This window comes from Scyliorhinus torazame, chromosome 11 (assembly GCF_047496885.1).
Source record: "Scyliorhinus torazame isolate Kashiwa2021f chromosome 11, sScyTor2.1, whole genome shotgun sequence".
Lineage (NCBI taxonomy): Eukaryota > Metazoa > Chordata > Chondrichthyes > Carcharhiniformes > Scyliorhinidae > Scyliorhinus > Scyliorhinus torazame.
In genome coordinates, this window is record NC_092717.1 from 139,873,196 (window position 1) to 139,892,103 (window position 18,908).

At 45.7% G+C, this 18,908-nt stretch overlaps 1 protein-coding gene across 3 annotated transcripts in view; it reads left to right on the forward strand.

Annotated features, from left to right (window-relative positions):
• Nucleotides 1–4,452, forward strand: part of prkdc (protein kinase, DNA-activated, catalytic subunit) — a 344,146-nt gene extending 339,694 nt beyond the window's left edge. For all 3 annotated transcript variants that reach the window (XM_072467800.1, XM_072467801.1, XM_072467804.1), the window contains 2 exons: nucleotides 1,836–1,975; nucleotides 2,878–4,452. In XM_072467800.1, the coding sequence (XP_072323901.1) occupies nucleotides 1,836–1,975; nucleotides 2,878–3,082 (345 nt within the window). In that variant the 3' untranslated portion in view covers nucleotides 3,083–4,452. The remainder of the gene's footprint in view (nucleotides 1–1,835; nucleotides 1,976–2,877) is intronic.
• The last annotated feature ends 14,456 nt before the right edge of the window (nucleotides 4,453–18,908 follow it).

Below are 18,908 nucleotides of genomic sequence, written 5' to 3' on the forward strand. Positions count from 1 at the left end.
TGGGTCGCTGCGCGGCACAGGCTTGTGGCGCCCATGGGTCGGGTGATGGCGCGCCCACGACATCCACGAAGGTGCCGCATGGTCGGAGGTGTAGGCATCCATGTTATGGAAGGCCACTTCCAACGAGTCCGAGAGCTGAACTGTGTCTTGGAGGTCGAGTGTACCCCCTTCTAGTAGGCGCTGGTGGATGTAATTAGATTTTATGCCTGCGACATAGGCGTCCCGGATCAGCAATTCGGTGTGCTTGATAGCCGATACCGCCTTCCAGCTGCAGTTCCAGCCGAGTACCCACAAGGCGCTCAGAAATTCAGCTTTCGATTCTCTGGAGCGCTGTCGCCTCGTGGCAAGGAGATGCCTCGCGTATACCTCGTTGACTTCCTTAACATGCTGCCCCTTCAACAGCATTATCGTATCCTCGTACGAGGTAACGTCCCTGATAAGGAAAACTTGCGGGCTCACCCGGTAGTTGAGGACTCTCAGCTTGTGGGTCTCGGCGGCGGCGGAGGAATCAATGTAAAATTCGAAGCAGTTTAGCCAGTGTTCAAACGTGGCAGTGGCGTCGGCTGCTTGGGGGTCCAGCTCCAGGCGATCAGGCTTGAGCAATGGATCCATCTTAAAATTTTAGCTGATTAAATTGATGTACCATCAATGACGACAGACGAGAGTCGGAAGAGTAAACTGTGGCTTTAATCGGCTAAAAGATACCTGCTGGCAGCTGGTCCCAGAATGAGGGCAGGGCTGGAGGTTAGCCACCTTTATACTTGAGCCTGAGGGGCGGAGCCACAGGCAGAGCCAGCAGGGACAAACCCAGACATGTAACAAACAGTAAGTACAATAAATAAGAACAGTAAGTGCAATATAATAGTCGTTTACCACAGTTTTAAACAGAGATAAGGAGAAATTACTTGAATCTGTGGAATTACCCCACAGTGCAGTGGATGATGAGGCATTGAATAAATTTAAAGAGGAGATAGACAGATTTTTAATTAGTATATGGTTGAAGGGTTATGGAGGTGAGGCTGAGTTTAGATCAGACATGGTAGTATTGAATAGTGGAACAGGCTGAATTGCCTACTCCTGCTCCTAGTTCTTAGAATAGAATATAAAAACAAAGCAGTTATGGAGGAACTTTATTTATCATTGGTTAGACGTCAGCTAAAGTATTGTGGGCAATTCTGGCCACCATACTGCAGGAAGGATATAAAGGCCCTAGAAAGGTTACAGGGAAGGTTGACTTAGAAGTTACAGTTATGGGGAGAGGTTGGAAATGTTATGATTTTTTTTTTTTTGGAACAAATAAGGTTAAGAGGTGACCTAATAGAGGTTTTCAAGATGATGAGAGGTTTTGATAGAGAAAACATGATTTCCTCTGGTACATGTAACAGTAACTCAAGGCCTTAGATTTTTAATGAATGGCAAAAGATCTAGAAGCAAGATGAAGAAATAATTTCACTGATTCTTCAGGAGCTGAAACGCTGTGCCTGAAAATTTGGCAGAAGCTGATTCCATACATTTTAAAGGAGAGGACAAAGAACTTACAGGGTTACAAACAAACAGCAGAGCTGTTGAACTAAGAAGAATTAGTATAGGCATCGATGGGCTGAATGGCCTTCTGTGGTGTAAGTTTCTATGATTCAATAATGAGACAAATTATGTATTCAATCGGTAAAATCTTTTTGACTGCAGTGTATTTGTTCAAAAATGTCAAAGCTATCTTAAGTAGCAATTATTTATGATTTTGTTGATCCAAAGCATTTGGAATATAATTTAATTCCAAGAGTTTGTTATGCAGTACTTTTTTAAGCAATATTGTTTACATGTCTTCATTTTTGCAGAACTTTGAACGGAACCAATTAAAAAAAGAAGGGTCGTGGAGTAAGGAAGTTAACACAAATGAAATAAATTGGTATCCAAAGCAAAAGGTAAACTGTGCCAAACGGAAACTTGAAGGAGCTAATCCATCTGCTATCACCAGGTACGTTGAACATTAGGAATTAATATACTTCTAGCTTATAAAGCTGAATCTTGTAACAACCCAAGACAGACAGTATCTCAAATGTAGTTCATTTGGCTTTGCTTGATTTGGATTTTTATACAAGATTTATTTAGACTATTAGACTGTTGGATGATAATTGCAAATATAGTGATGTTGCTTCAAGTTACTTAATGATTTAATACAATAAATTTCTCTACAAACCTACAAATGTTGTTAAACGCCCACCCCCAAAGTCCTTACTCATTTGATAACAATCTCAGCTCCTTAGCTCCTTAAACCTGTCCTTTTGTAATGCCTAGATCCTTTTGTAAATACTGGGAGCAAAATAAGATGTCACCCATTTGGTGTATCTGCTTAGAGATGCTCTATAAATGTCATGCACTCTTGCCACCATATTTTCTTTTGCGTTATGGTCCTGCTGCTGTTTGGTCGGTTATTCTAAATTATTTTGCTGATGCATTTAATGTAAGTGAAAAGTATTTCATTTTTTCATATTCACTAATTTTAACAGTGATTTGAATTACCTTATACTTCACAATATTAAATGCGATGCTATTTATTTGCTTTGCTGCCATTATTCTAGGTCTCTAACCCTGGTGCACCTTCTTGAATATATTAACTTTTTGCCCCGTAGGGCTTTGCATCAAAAGTCAAACAGACATACTACTCGTAAAGTATCATTCTTGGGTATTAACATTTTTAATATTAACAATTTCCATTTATAAATGCACAAGTAAGGTTGCCAGATATTAATGGTGGGGGCTGTTACTTCTACTGCAAAATCCAGGCTTTGTGCTCCCTGAGTTTTCAGGGATTTCAATGTTGAATTTGTATTCACAAATCGCCTTTTCTCAAATTAAGAACAATTATTTTCATTTCAGAGATGAATTGCGGTTGGGGCATGAAAAATCAAAGGCTTATACTAGCTACATAGCTGTAGCCATGGGAGACCAGGACCACAATGTCCGAGCCAGAGAACCAGAAGAAGGGCTTTCTGTAGAATGCCAGGTGGATTGTCTGATTGATCAAGCTACGGACCCGAATATTTTGGGTAGAGTTTGGGTGGGCTGGGAGGCATGGATGTAATGGATAGAATGCAATAAACTGTGATATGAACTGGCGATCAGGGGAACGGGTAACATTTTCAATATACCTGAATATAAAGATGATTTTAGAAAAAGAACCAAAGGTGTTTTTCTGCTTTTATAGAAGCATGGATGACAACCGGCAAGAAATTTTATGTTGGATGATTTGTCAGAGATGTTTTCGGGGGCGATTCTACGGTATGGAGGCCAAGTGTTCGCGCCGTCGTGAATGCCGTCGCGTTTCACGATGGCGCGAACAAGGCCTGGGCACGACCTATTCTGGCGGCCCCCACAGGAGCGGTTCACGCCGCATGTTGGGGCAGCCCAATCCTGCGCATGCGCAGTTGGGCCGCGCCATCTTGCACATGCGCGGTGAACATCATACGCACGCCGGCCCCTCACCAACATGGCAGCGGTGTTCTCGGGCCGTGCGCGGAAGGAGGTAGGCCCGGGGGGGGAGAGGCCGGCACGGCGATCGGCGGGCCAGACCCCATCGGAGGCCCCCCCCCCCCCCAGCGTTCCCGCAGAGTTCCCGCTGGCAGGACGGCGCCGTCGGGAACCTGTCGTGCCATAGGCGGCCGCTCGGTGAACCAGCGAGCGGTGATTCTCCTGCCCGCATGGGCCGAGCGGCCGCCTACGACACGACAGGTGCGAATCACGCGCCGCTGGTTTCCGGGGGGTGGAAGAATTGCGTGCAGCGGTCGGGGCGCGATTCGCACGGTGCCCTGGCGATTCTCCCACTCGCCGTGGGGGGGGGGGGGGGGGGGGGGGGAGGGGGAGAATAGCGCCCACCATTCATGCCCTTGTCATCAAAAGAGCAAGGCGAGATGTTTCATCATCGAAATAGAGGGAAACCTGGCTGATAATTCTCCTTGGGGCAGGTTTGCTCACTTTCTTCAGCTGAAGCAATTGGCAACAACCTCAGAGAAGTAATTTTTTTTACCTGAAAATTGTATACGATCCATGGAGGGAAATGAGATGCAATAAATGTAAGAATGAGAAAACACAATTTTAAATGGTAATTTTGAAGTTGGCAGTTGGGTAAAGGGGTTTTAGGCACAGTTAAGATTTTTATAATACTTGAAAATGTCACAGTGGCAGAAAACAGGGTTATCTGAGCTTGATAATGAAACAATGGAGCAATCTAGAAGGAAGCTATTAATTGACAAAGTGTGCATTATATGCTATCTGTACATCTTGCTTACATACTACATAAAATTGAAGGAAATGTAAATACTTTTAGTGTAAAATACTGTATAACAAATTTGTAGATTGTTTTTTACTCCAGTCTTTGTGACCTGTCAATAGCCTTCAACCACCTGTCTTAAAAAATCAAAGATACAATCCAAATAAAAATCTTATTCCCCTGTCTGTTTTACATTCTTATTATTTTATATGAGCATAGAATCCAAAGGTTGCCATTTAAGTGAAGGTGGTGAATTGTCAGAATTATCTTTAGTGATTCTAGACGGCAGGTTTACAAACTGATTGGAGTCTGTGTATTACTGGATTCGCCTCTGAAGCAGAAACTCCTGACAGTGTGCATTTGCTTCGCTTAATTAATCAATTAAAATTATTTTTTGGGGGATCAATAGAGGTGTAATGACTTTTGAGAAAAGCAAAATAAGTTCGGCACTTGACCTTATTTCTTAAATCTTTTAATTCATCACATTGCTTTCATTTAGTATGATATCTGTATAAATTTCCTTGAAGGATGATTTTCTCTTTAGCCAATGTTATGTAAAATATTTGAAAATGTAATAAATGAAACATGTATGTATTATGCGCACACACCAATTCTTATATTTTTTCAAGATTTTAATTCCTATTCAACATTTTATTGCCCACTCAAAGGTTCATAACAAGATGGGGCACTGTTGAAGTTTGAAAAATTAAGTCCCATAAATCCGTATTTCTATGGCTATAGGTACACTTTAGTTTTACGGAAATGTCTAAAATCCAAATTAAATAATATTCCAGGCTGCACTGATGTTTGAGTAGAGTGACTTCAAGGATCATTCCGTGCTATCTATACCTGTTATTTGTTCCTCCCGAATCTCATTCTGTTTGACTTTTTCAAAATTGTTTTGTGTGTTCTCTACTATAATTAAAAGTTCTCATCTTGCTGCAAAAAGTTAATAGGTCACAGAAATAACTTGGCTTTTGTGAAAAGCTCAAACACAATTTATGTAGAAGTAAAAGGATGTGGATGCTTTGGAGAGAGTAGAGAGGAGATTTACCAGGATGCTGCCTGGACTGGAGGGCATGTCTTATGAAGAAAGGTTGAGGGAGCTAGGGCTTTTCTCACTAGAGCGAAGAAGGATGAGAGGTGACTTGATAGAGGTGTACAAGGTGATGAGAGGCAAGGATAGAGTGAATAGCCAGAGACGTTTCCCCAGGGTGGAAATGGATGTCACGAGGGGACATCATTTTAAGATGATTGGAGGAAGGTATAGGGGAGATGTCAGAGGTAGGTTCTTTACACAGAGTGGTGAGTGTGTGGAATGCACTGCCAGCAGAGGTGGTGGAGTCAGTCATTAGGGACATTTAAGCGACTCTTAGACAAGCACATGGATAGCAGTAAATTGAAGGGGTGTAGGTTAGGTTGATCTTCGATTAGGATAAATGGACGGCACCACATCGTGGGCTGAATGGCCTGTACTGTGCTGTACTGTTCTATGTTCTAAACCCTACAGAACTCACAAAATGACCCACTGCTTTATTTTTCTGGTTATTGTACCAAGAAAACCTGTGTATTTTGGTGAGGTAGCACACTAAAATTCAAAATATTCTCTCTTAATATTGGGTGCAACCCTTTGGTTTTTGTTTTTAAAAAAAAAAATAAAAGCAACAATTGTAAAAAAATCCTATGAATTTGTAAAATGTTAGTTGAGGAAGAATCAGATTTCAAAAAAGATGAAATTTGCATTTCATCTATTAATCTTAATTCAGAGTGATCTTTGAATAAACAAAATAATATAATGTTGTTTTCTAGAAATGGCACACCCTACTCTCCTCAAAGGATTAGCAAATCCGTGTTTACATCAGGGATACATGGTTTCCTGGGAGCTAGCTACAGGCTATAATTAAATCTGGGAGTTCAGGCATCACAAAAGGCTAATAACTCATTTCATCCTGGAATTTAGGTTGTCGTAAGCTGAAATACTGCAGATTTTGGAAACCTGAAATATAAATAGAAAATACTGAAATACCGAAGTTCAGGCAGCATCGTTGGAGAGCGAAACACAGAATTAATGTTTCAGCCTGATAATCTTTTTGTTAGAACTGGGCAATGTTATGGATCTAATGATTTTTAGGCAAATACAAAGATAGGGAAAGGTGGGAAAAGTACAAAGGGGACACGTGCAGAAACAAAGGATGGGGCTGGAGGCAGCAGTAAACGGCAACAGTGGAATCCTTACCAGCATGCCTTCACTGGAAAAAAATGGTCGCAAGAATTACCTGTTTTTGTTATAAATTTCCAGTATCCACACAATTTTGACTTTCTACAGTCTAAATTTCAGGTTCAAATGACCGTCACTAACCATTTGTATTGTCTGGACTCCCAGATTTAGTTCGGTAGGTAAAGCCTGAGACCACACGTCAAGCAGAGAAGGCTGTAAACTGCCTAATCAAATGGTGAGATGCTTTTCTTTACCCTTCCACTGAATGCCATTGAAACAGTGTAGGGAGTAGGACCACAAATTGAAATGGTAAACGACAGGAAGCTCAGGATCATGCTTTTGTGATCTTTGTTGAATGGGCGAGGGAAGTAACTGCATCTCCTGCATTTTGAAAATGCCATGGGAAGGGGAGTAAGTGTTGGGTGTGATGAAAGAGGGTGCCAAAGAGAAGAATCCTTGGTTGAAAAAAAAGGATGACAAAAACATTGGTGTGGAAGGTGACATTTAGAAGATATACAATGACACCAGAAAAGATGAGAGAATGTGATAGAGTGCTTCGAGAATGCTGGGTGGGAGGAACTGTATTCAATAGATGTAACTCTACCTCTAATCTCCAAAGGTTCTGGCCTCTGATTATAATCACACCACTGTTGGTAGCTATGCCTTTAGCTCCCAAAACTCTGGAATTTCCTTACAAAACCTCTGTCTCACTTTCCTCCTTTAAGATGATTCTTAAAAGCTGCATCTTGAACCAGGTAACCCAACAGGAGTCATGAGGCATTCCCCCCCCCCCCCCCCCAAAAAAAAAAAAACCCTACCCTTTTAACATTGGATCTATGGTGGAAGTTGGGACCTGAAAATTGGGCTGTGCTCTCACCCATGTGGTGTATCTTTGAAGTGATCTTATTAGGCATGCAGCATTTCTGCATGAGATCAACAAAGGCCTATTTAATATATATATCTGAGGGTCCTGCATACAAATGCCATTTCAACCATTTTAGCAAAGCTATACACCAGGTCTACAATATGCCCACTAAGCGGCTTGAAGAGTTAGCATTTACAGCATTATTTAAAGATAGTTCATTAGTATGTACGGTTTGACAGCTTGTGCGCTGATTTCACCTTGGCCTTTGATTTTGGCCTAAACGTTGACGATAGAAGTTGCCAAAAATGTTGCCTGGACATTTGACCAGAAAATTCAGGTTGGCACTGTGGATTTGATGTTTGGGATGCCATCTGGCAGGACAAGGAGGACCCTTTACAAGCAATAATAGTTTACAGACCCATGTACAGTCTCAGGTTTTCCTGTGACTAAAGATGACCACAGCTGTGAATTGTTAAGCCTCAGAATTATCTCAGGCTGTAACAGGTGATGGCAATCAACCTACTGTGCATAGCTTCATCAAGCAGGTGCAAGATGTGCTCTGAGCCGCAGGTATCTCCTTCCCAATGGAGATTATTTTGCAGGAAGACAGAGAAAGCAAGTCCCACTGGTAAATTTTTTTTTTTAAAGTCATCGTGGAGCACTGGAGTTAAATTAAAATTATTCGCCTGTATTAACAATCCAATTAAAAGTCCCAACCGTTTCATTCTTCTGAAGAATTTACTCAGCTCAAACATCAGCTTGATTTTATTTGTCAAGTTTAATGCTTTAATAAACATATACCCACCAAACAAAATTAGCACCCCAAGAGCACTGTTAAAATGTCATGCTCTGACTATTTTGATGCTCCTGTGAGCTACTGCCTGATGACTTCAGCAGATGAGTTGGAAGATTAATTCACTTCCAATGACGGCACAAGATGGCTGGATTGGTGATGTAGAGAAGCTTGCATCTGAGAAGGCTCAGCTGCGCACTGCAGTTCTCATCTACTGCTGATAGTGTTGTAGCCTAACTAGCTGCCTGGTACCAGAATGCTCATTGGTTGGCAAGATGGAGTAGAAGTGGATTAATTTAGCAAGGACAGTGGGTGACTTTCCCATGTAGCAGACATTTGCATGGCGCTGCACCTTTTGTACTTGTATGCTCCATTTCCCTATATCACTTCTGCTTGCTGATCTATATTGACTCCTGATCAAGCAATGTCTTGATTTTTAAATTCTCATTTTTTTCAAATCCCTCCAAAGCCCTTCCCTATTTTTGTCATTTCCACTAAGCCCCACAATCTCAGAGATATTTGCGTCCCTCTAATTCTGTGCATTTCCAATTATAACTTTCCTAATCATTGGTGGCCATGCCTTCAGTTGTCCAGGCCCTAAGCTCTGGTGGTCATATGTGCTGCAGGATGGCCCACACACAATATCTACAAGCATTTACAGAACAGGAACAGGTCATTTGGCTCAACTGTTTATAGGTCGGTATTTATTCACCACATGGGCCTCCTCCCATCTTCGTGTAATGTTACCAGCCTATCCCTCATTTTTCTTTCTCCCTCATACACTTAGTCAACCTCCTCTTAAATGCATCTATGCTATTGGTTGGAAAGATCTTGGTGTAGTGGTAATATCACTGAGCTAGCAAACCAAAGTTTCAGGCTATTGTCTAGGGGGCATAGGTTCAAATCGCACAATCAGAATGCAGGAGGGAGATGGAGAACCTAGTGGAGTGATGTAACGAGAACAATCTCTCCCTCAATGTCAGCAAAACTGAAGAGCTGGTCATTGACTTCAGGAAGCAAAGGACTGTGCACTCTCCTGTCTGCAGCAATGGGGCTGAGGTGGAGATGGTTGGCAGCTTCAAATTCCTAGGTGTGCACTGCCAAAAATCTGTCCTGGTCTCCCCAAGTCAAAACGACCAAGAAATCACACAGCACCTATGCTTCCTCAGAAAACTACGGAAATTTGGTATGTCCACATTGACCCTGACTAGCTTTTACAAATGCACCATAGAAAGCATCCTATCTGGCTGCATCACAGCTCGGCCCAAGACCAGAAGAAACCACAGAGTCGTGAACACCGCTCAGTCCATCATGCAAACCCGCCTCCCATCCATTGATGCTGTCTACACCTCCCGCTGCCTGGGGAAAGAGGGCAGCATAATCAAAGACCCTTCCCACCCGGCTTACTCCCGCTTCCAGCTTCTTCCATCAGGCAGGAGATACAAAAGTCTGAGAACATGCACGAACAGACTCAAAGCATGATGTGGCGATGCCGGCGTTGGACTGGGGTGAGCACAGTAAGAAGTTACACCAGGTTAAAGTCCAACAGGTTTGTTTTGAATCACTGTTTTGGAGCACTGCTCCTTCCTCAGGTGAATGAAGAGGTGGGTTCCAGAAACATATATATAGACAAGGTCAAAGATGCAATACGATACTTTGAATGCGAGTCTATGCAGGTAATTAAGTCTCTACAGGTCCAGACGGAGCAGCTGGAGAGAGGGATAATCACACGTTAAAGAGGTGTGAATTGTCTCAAGCCAGGACAGTTGGTAGGATTTCACAAACCCCGGCCAAATGGGGGGGTGAATGTAATGCAACATGAATCCAAGGTCCCGGTTGAGGCCATACTTGTGTACGGAACTTGGCTATAACTTGCTGCTCGGCGATTTCGCCTGGGAGAATGCTTACCCGAAGATCAGAGGCTGAATGCCCTTGACTGCTGAAGTGCTCCCCAACTGGAAGGGAACACTCTTGCCTGGCGATTGTCACACAATGTCCGTTCATCCATTGTCGCAACGTCTGCATGGTCTCGCCAATGTACCACGCTTCGGGACATCCTTTCCTGCAGCGTATGAGGTAGACCACGTTGGCCGAGTCACACGAGTATATACCTTGTATATACCTGGTGGGTGGTGTTCCCGTGTAATGGTGGTACCCATGTCGATGATCTAGCACGTCTTGCAGAGATTGCCATGGCATGTTGTGTAGTGTCGTGATCGCTGTTCTGAAGGCTGGGTAGTTTGCTGCAAACTGGTTTGTTTGTGGTTGCGTGGTTGTTTGAAAGCAAGTAGTAGGGGTATGGGGATGACCTTGGCAAGATGTTTGTCGTCTTCGATGACGTGTTGAAGGCTGCGAAGAAGATGTTGTAGTTTCTCCGCTCCGGGGCAGTACTGGACCACGAAGGGTACTCTGTCGGTTGTGTCCCGTGTTTGTCTTCTGAGGAGGTCGGTGTGGCTTTTTGCTGTGGTGCGATGGAACTGTCGATCGATGAGGTGTTTAGAAAAATTCTGCAGCCAAGCTCTGAATGTCCTTGGAAGTGAAAACAATTTCTCTGCATCTAACTGGTCAAGATTCCAAAGACTTGTATGGGCACACATTCAAAACCTGGAAGTGTTTTGTGTCCCAGAAACTAGAGTATTGCTAAGAGTATTGCTAATCCCGTGTACAATTAGCGACTTGCATATTATTTAGTCTGGAAAAATGCTAGGCTTAATGTTATAAATCAATCATATGCGTACCTCCTAGATGCAAAGTACTGCTGTTTTTAAGGTTGATTTTATTATTCCCTGCTTATTTTCGTACTAATCCATAAGTAGGGGTTCAAAGAGGCACGTCTTACTCCTGTTTTCTGAGAGGGATTCGAATCTCGATCATGAAGGGAAAGAATCAATGTGTTAACCATTATGCCTGTCAAATAAACAAGTATGCTGTTCTCCAAAAGGATAGTTCTCTTTTGCATATACTTTGGAACAGTGATGGCCCTTCCCACAGATAATGAACCTTTCATTCGACCAGATCCTTTCAAGCCATCGCAAGTATGCATGGCTTGTCAGACAATTTGCAGCTTTAAAACATTTTAGAGTACCCAATTCATTTTTTCCAATTAAGGGTTAATTTAGCGTGGCCAATCCACCTACCCTGCACATCTTTAGGTTGTGGGGGCGAAACCCACGCAAACATGGGGAGAATGTGCAAACTCCACACAGACAGTGACCCAGAGTTGGGATCGAACCTGGGACCTCGGCGCCGTGAGGCAGTAATGCTAACCACTGCCACCATGCTACCCCCCACAATTTGCAGTTTACGCCTACATCATGATTTGGGTTTATAGGGTGGCACAATGGCACTGAGGACCCGGGTTTGATCCTGGCCCTGGGTCACTGTCTGTGTGGAGTTTGCACATTCTCCCCGTATCTTCGTAGGTCTCACCCCCATAACTCAAAGATGTGCAGAGTAGGTTGATTGGCCATGCTAAATTGCCCCTTAATTGGAAAAAAATAATTGGGCTCTCTAAATTTAAAAAAAAAAAAAAAATTTTAATTTGTGTTTACAAGGAGGAACACCACCACCACCTGCATGAGTCCTTTACATGGGATGCAAGACTTGTAATAAGAGATTGCAGAAATAATTTTGTTGACAAGACACTATCTAGATGTATAGTGCTCTAACTTCTGACCTTATTAAGGGAATATGCTTCTCATTAAACTCAGCTACCATCCAGCTAATGAACATTACAATTAAATGTGCTGAAGCTTTTAAAGTAAATTACCTTGGGGCAATTTTTCCACTGCATTGCACCTGGTGCCAATCTCACTGTTCCCAGTGAATAGCAGGAGAGGCCATAACAGGGCTGGATTCTCTGTCCCACCCTGCCTCGACCCGCTGGCGGGATTCTCCGTTACGCTGGCCGGTCAATGGGGTTTCCCCATTGTGGGACAGCCCCACAATGGGAACCCCCCCCCCCCCCCCCCCAGTGCCGGCAAAACGGAGAATCCCGCCGGCGGAGAATCCAGCCGTGGGTTTTGTGCCGGGCACTGAACCAAGTGCGCTGCACCTAACCTGCTACACCCAACGTGATCTGGATCATGCCCTCACGGGGCGTGATCCAGATCAGAAAACTTAAATGAGTCATGAAATTGATTTAAATATGCACAGTCCGTTCGAGGCCGGAGTCTCGGTATTCACCGGCCCCACCAGCGAAGCCTGTGCTCGGCGCAAATTAGTACTCGTCTCCAAGAATGTAATCAGATGTGATGGCCACACTATTGAAGCCTGTGGGTGGTCGGGGCAGGACGGGACACTGTCCTGGCACCTTGGCAGTACCAACCTGGAGAAAAACATCTAAACTTGGGATTTTTCAGAGAATCTCCCCAAACTCCAAACAAAATGACACTGTGGGTGAATACTAATCTGGAGAGCACCCAAACACCCGGCGGGAATCACCTGCAAAACCTACCCACAGTTTCCATTCCTGAAATGCTGTTGTGCCCCAAAACTTCTAAATACAATTTTCATAGTGAAGTCTTCATTTGATGGTTTGTTACTTGACATTATCAGTTACCAGCCTAATCACGCAAGTGAATTTCTATCAGTATCTGGAAATGTGATGCCTTTAAATGCTTACAATGTTAAATGGAAAAACGTTTGTTGGTTGAAGCTGAGTAATAAGTTCAGATGTTTATGATGTGGTAACATCATGCTATTCTCTATTGTGTACAATTGATCCTTTCTCAGCATCTACCACTGCATAGTGAGAGTTTAGTTTGAGAACGCAACTGTATTTTGAAATATTGAAGACATTTGAAAACTTAATTCTGGCTTGGGAGCTCAATGTTTTTCTTCACAAGCTCTGAGCAAACTAATTTGAGTCCATTTGTTTTCTATGGCTCTAGATGTTTACATTAGAAACTATCTTCACTTGTGTCAGAGGGTACTGGAATTGGTTGAAAAATATTTTGGAACATCCTGAGGATGTGATATAGTTCCACGTATTAACTAATTTCCATTGTGCAGTAGTGTCATTAATTCGCTGATGGTTAATTCACATACATTTTGTACACAGATAGCACCTTACCGAAAACACTGTAGTTTCACTGATACATTTGCTGTTTTGATACCAAAATGGTATCCATGCCTCGTGCATCTGGTTAGATGCAGCCAACCCTGAGCATCATCTTGGGGAGGGCATGAGTGCAGGCATTAAGAGCGTGTGCTTGTGTAAAGTAGAAAGCTTGTGACACACTGATCTGATGCCGGTGCTACCATTCTTGACCTCACCGTTCCAGCTGACATCCTCATTGCTTAGCAGATATTTAGCATCAACAGTAGCCCCCTTCCACTCTATCAGCATTATTTAAAACAATCACCTACTTTCAGTTAAGTTACTGATTAATTTCTACTGGTTCTGTTGTGGAAGTACTTGCTAATTTGCAAACTTGGTAGAAGCTGATGAAGTCGACAAAGTAGCAATACACACAGAAAAGGCTTTGGTTCTCACTTCAAAGATTTTGGTCAGCCATTGCTTATCATGGGTATTGTCGTTACAATTCCCTCATCAGCTATATTATGACACTGATATAAAACAGGAGGCAAGAGGGGAGGAAGGCCTCTCCAACAGGAACTCATCCATCTATGATCTTCCAACATATTGGGTGGGATTCTCTGTCCCGCCACACTCGTTTTCTGATGCGGCATGGTGCGGATCTTCCGTCCCGCCAGCCGGCCAATAGGGTTTCCCATTATGGGCATCCCCAAGCTGTCGGGAAATCCGCCAGCGTGAGTATGCTGCCGGCAAAATAGAGGATCCCGCCGGCGGAGAATCCAGCCTATTAATCTCTGACTTTTAAAAAATATATTTCATTGGTTATTACATTTGCTTGACAATATTGCAAAGAAAGAGAAACTAATTAAAAAATACAAACCGAAAAATAAATTTAAAAAGGGAAAACCGGGGACTTCCGGGTGCGGCGATGACCAGCTAAGTCTCACGTTTCGGCAGCTCCCGGTGGAACGGACTTTTGGGCTCTTGATAGGAGCCCCAACGGCAATTTTAACGGCTAAAAACACCGTGCGGTAAACCAGAAGGGAATTCCCCCTGGACACGGATGGAAAAAGGAGAGGAAAGTGGCCGGATTGCAGCGGATCCTTTGGAACAGCGGCAAGGAAGGCAAGCAAAAACCAAGATGGCGTCGGAAGGTGGCAGTTTCACATGGGGCCCTGAACAACAAGAGTTCTTGAAATGCTGTGTGGAAGAGATAAAAAAGGAAATGAAGAAAGAGCTGTTGGCCCCGATACTACAGGCGATCGAAGGGCTAAAGGAGGAACAAAAGACCCAGGAGCGGGAGCTTCGGGTCGTGAAGGCGAAGGCAGCCGAGAATGAGGACGATATACAGGGCCTGGTGGTGAAGACGGAGATACAGGAGGCACATCAGAAACGATGTGTGGAGAGGTTGGAGGCACTGGAAAACAACGCAAGGAGGAACAACCTGAGGATTCTTGGTCTTCCTGAAGGTGTGGAGGGTGCGGACGTCGGGGCATATGTGAGCACGATGCTGCACTCGTTAATGGGAGCGGAGGCCCCGGCGGGTCCGTTGGAGGTGGAGGGAGCATACCGAGTTATGGCGCGAGGACCGAGAGCAGGAGAAACTCCCAGAGCCATAGTGGTGAGATTCCTCCGTTTTAAGGATAGAGAAATGGTCCTTAGATGGGCGAAGAAAACTCGGAGCAGTAAATGGGAGAACGCGGTGATCCGCGTTTATCAAGACTGGAGTGCGGAGGTGGCGAGAAGGAGGGCGAGCTTTAATCGGGCCAAGGCGGTGCTTCATAAAAGGAAGATAAAATTTGGAATGCTGCAACCGGCAAGACTGTGGGTCACATATCAAGGGAGGCACCACTACTTTGAGACGGCGGATGAAGCGTGGACTTTTATTGTAGAAGAAAAACTGGAATGAGTGGATTATTAAAAAGAACGTTTGGACAAAGTGGTGGGGCGAATGTGGGGGGCGAAGAGGGGTTTTATGTTCTAATCCTGCGGTGTGGTAACTTTTCTCTCTCCCACAGGGGGTGATGGGGGGAGGTGGGGAGGGAGAGGAGATGGGGTGTTGGCCATGGGGGGCGGGGCCAAGGGAGAAGCGCGGGCTTGGCTCCCGCGCTATGATAATTATGGCGGGAATAGAGAAGCAGGAAGGAGGGGGCGTCGCACGGTGCGAGCCGTGGTCACGGGGGGAAGCCGAGGTCAGCCAGAGTTTGCTGACTTCTGGGAGCAACATGGGGGGAGTAATTACGCTAGCGGGGGGGTCTAGCGGGGGGGGTGGGAGGGGGGAATTACTGGGTTGCTGCTGCTGGGGAAAGGGGGGAGCGGGTACGGGAGAGGATGGGCGGGGGGGGGCACCGCCTGGGGGAGATACAGCTGCGTGGGAACTGGGTGAGAAGCTGGTAAAAGATGATGGCTAATCGGCAAGGGGGGGGGGTGGGAAGCCCCCCAACTCGGCTGATCACGTGGAACGTGAGAGGGCTCAACGGGCCAATAAAGAGGGCACGGGTACTCGCACACCTTAAGAAACTTAAAGCAGATGTGGTTATGTTACAGGAAACGCACCTGAAACTGATAGACCAGGTTAGGCTGCGCAAAGGATGGGTGGGGCAGGTGTTCCATTCGGGGCTAGATGCGAAAAACAGGGGGGTGGCTATATTAGTGGGGAAGCGGGTAATGTTCGAGGCAAAGACTATAGTGGCGGATAACGGGGGCAGATACGTGATGGTGAGTGGCAAACTACAGGGAGAGACGGTGGTTTTGGTAAACGTGTATGCCCCGAACTGGGATGATGCCAATTTTATGAGGCGGATGCTAGGACGCATTCCGGACCTAGAGACGGGAAAGCTGATAATGGGGGGAGACTTTAACACGGTGTTGGAACCAGGGCTGGATAGGTCGAAGTCCACGACTGGAAGGAGGCCGGCAGCAGCCAAGGTGCTTAAAGATTTTATGGAGCAGATGGGAGGTGTGGACCCGTGGAGATTCAGTAGACCTAGGAGTAAGGAGTTCTCGTTTTTCTCCTATGTCCATAAAGTCTATTCGCGCATAGACTTTTTTGTGCTGGGTAGGGCATTGATCCCGAAGGTGAGGGGAACGGAGTATACGGCTATAGCCATTTCGGATCACGCCCCACACTGGGTGGACTTGGAGATAGGGGAGGAAACAGGAGGGCGCCCACCCTGGAGAATGGACATGGGACTAATGGCGGATGAGGGTGTGTGTCTAAGGGTGAGGGGATGTATTGAAAAGTACTTGGAACTCAATGACAATGGGGAGGTCCAGGTGGGAGTGGTCTGGGAGGCGTTGAAGGCGGTGGTTAGAGGGGAGCTGATATCAATAAGGGCACATAAAGGGAAGCAGGAGAGTAAGGAACGGGAACGGTTGCTGCAAGAACTTTTGAGGGTGGACAGACAATATGCGGAAGCACCGGAGGAGGGATTGTACAGGGAAAGGCAAAGGCTGCATGTGGAATTTGACTTGCTGACTACAGGCACTGCAGAGGCACAATGGAGGAAGGCGCAGGGTGTACAGTATGAATATGGGGAGAAGGCGAGCAGGTTGCTGGCACACCAATTGAGGAAAAGGGGAGCAGCGAGGGAAATAGGGGGAGTGAGGGACGAGGAAGGAGAGATGGAGCGGGGAGCGGAGAGAGTGAATGAAGTGTTCAAGACATTTTATAAAAAATTATATGAAGCTCAACCCCCGGATGGGAGGGAGAGAATGATGGACCTTTTGGATCGGCTGGAAATTCCCAAGGTGAAAGAGCAGGAAAGGGTGGGACTGGGAGCACAGATCGAGGTAGAAGAAGTGGTGAAAGGAATTAGGAGCATGCAGACGGGAAAGGCCCCGGGACCGGACGGATTCCCAGTCGAATTCTATAGAAAATATGTGGACTTGCTCGCCCCCGGTACTGATGAGGACCTTTAATGAGGCAAAGGAAAGGGGACAACTGCCCCCGACTATGTCTGAAGCAACGATATCGCTTCTCTTAAAGAAGGAAAAGGACCCGCTACAATGCGGGTCCTACAGACCAATTTCCCTCCTAAATGTGGATGCCAAGGTCCTGGCCAAGGTAATGGCAATGAGAATAGAGGAATGTGTCCCGGGGGTGGTTCACGAGGACCAAACTGGGTTTGTGAAGGGGAGACAGCTGAACACGAATATACGGAGGCTGTTAGGGGTAATGATGATGGCCCCACCAGAGGGTGAAACAGAGATAGTAGTGGCGATGGATGTCGAGAAAGCATTTGATAGAGTGGAATGGGATTATTTGTGGGAGGTGTTGAGGAGATTTGGTTTTGGAGAGGGGTATGTTAGATGGGTGCAGCTATTGTATAGGGCCCCAGTGGCGAGTGTGGTCACGAATGGACGGGGATCGGCATATTTTTGGCTCCATAGAGGGACAAGGCAGGGATGCCCTTTGTCCCCATTACTGTTTGCACTGGCGATTGAGCCCCTGGCGATAGCGCTGAGGGGTTCCAAGAAGTGGAGGGGAGGAGAAGAACACCGGGTATCTTTGTATGCGGACGATTTGCTACTATATGTGGCGGATCCGGCGGAGGGGATGCCAGAAATAATGCGGATACTTGGGGAGTTTGGAGATTTTTCAGGGTATAAATTGAACATGGGGAAGAGTGAGCTGTTTGTGGTGCATCCAGGGGAGCAGAGTAGAGAAATAGAGGACCTACCGTTGAGGAAGGTAACAAGAGACTTTCGTTACCTGGGGATCCAGATAGCTAAGAACTGGGGCACATTGCACAGTTTAAATTTAACGCGGTTGGTGGAACAGATGGAGGAAGATTTCAAGAGATGGGATATGGTAGCCCTGTCAATGGCAGGGAGGGTGCAGGCGGTTAAGATGGTGGTCCTCCCGAGATTCCTCTTTGTGTTTCAGTGCCTCCCGGTGGTGATCACGAAGGCTTTTTTTAAAAGGATTGAAAAGAGCATCATGGGTTTTGTTTGGGCCGGGAAGACCCCGAGAGTGAGGAAGGGATTCTTACAGCGTAGCAGGGATAGGGGGGGGGCTGGCACTACCGAGCCTAAGTGAGTACTATTGGGCCGCTAATATTTCAATGGTGAGTAAGTGGATGGGAGAGGAGGAGGGAGCGGCGTGGAAGAGATTAGAGAGGGCGTCCTGTAGGGGGACTAGCCTGCAGGCTATGGTGACAGCCCCATTGCCGTTCTCACCGAGGAACTACACCACAAGCCCGGTGGTGGTAGCTACACTGAAGATTTGGGGACAGTGGAGACGGCATAGGGGAAAGACTGGAGCTTTGGGGGGGTCCCCGATAAGAAACAACCATAGGTTTGCCCCGGGGGGAATGGATGGGGGATATGGAATGTGGCAAAGAGCAGGAATAACGCAACTGAAAGATCTATTTGTGGATGGGAAGTTCGCGAGTCTGGGAGCGCTGACCGAGAAATATGGGTTGCCCCAAGGGAATGCATTCAGGTATATGCAACTGAGGGCTTTTGCGAGGCAACAGGTGAGGGAATTTCCGCAGCTCCCGCCACACGAGGTGCAGGACAGAGTGATCTCAAAGACATGGGTGGGGGATGGTAAGGTGTCAGATATATATAGGGAAATGAGGGACGAAGGGGAGACTATGGTAGATGAACTAAAAGGGAAATGGGAAGAAGAGCTGGGGGAGGAGATCGAGGAGGGGCTGTGGGCGGATGCCCTAAGTAGGGTAAACTCGTCGTCCTCGTGTGCCAGGCTAAGCCTGATTC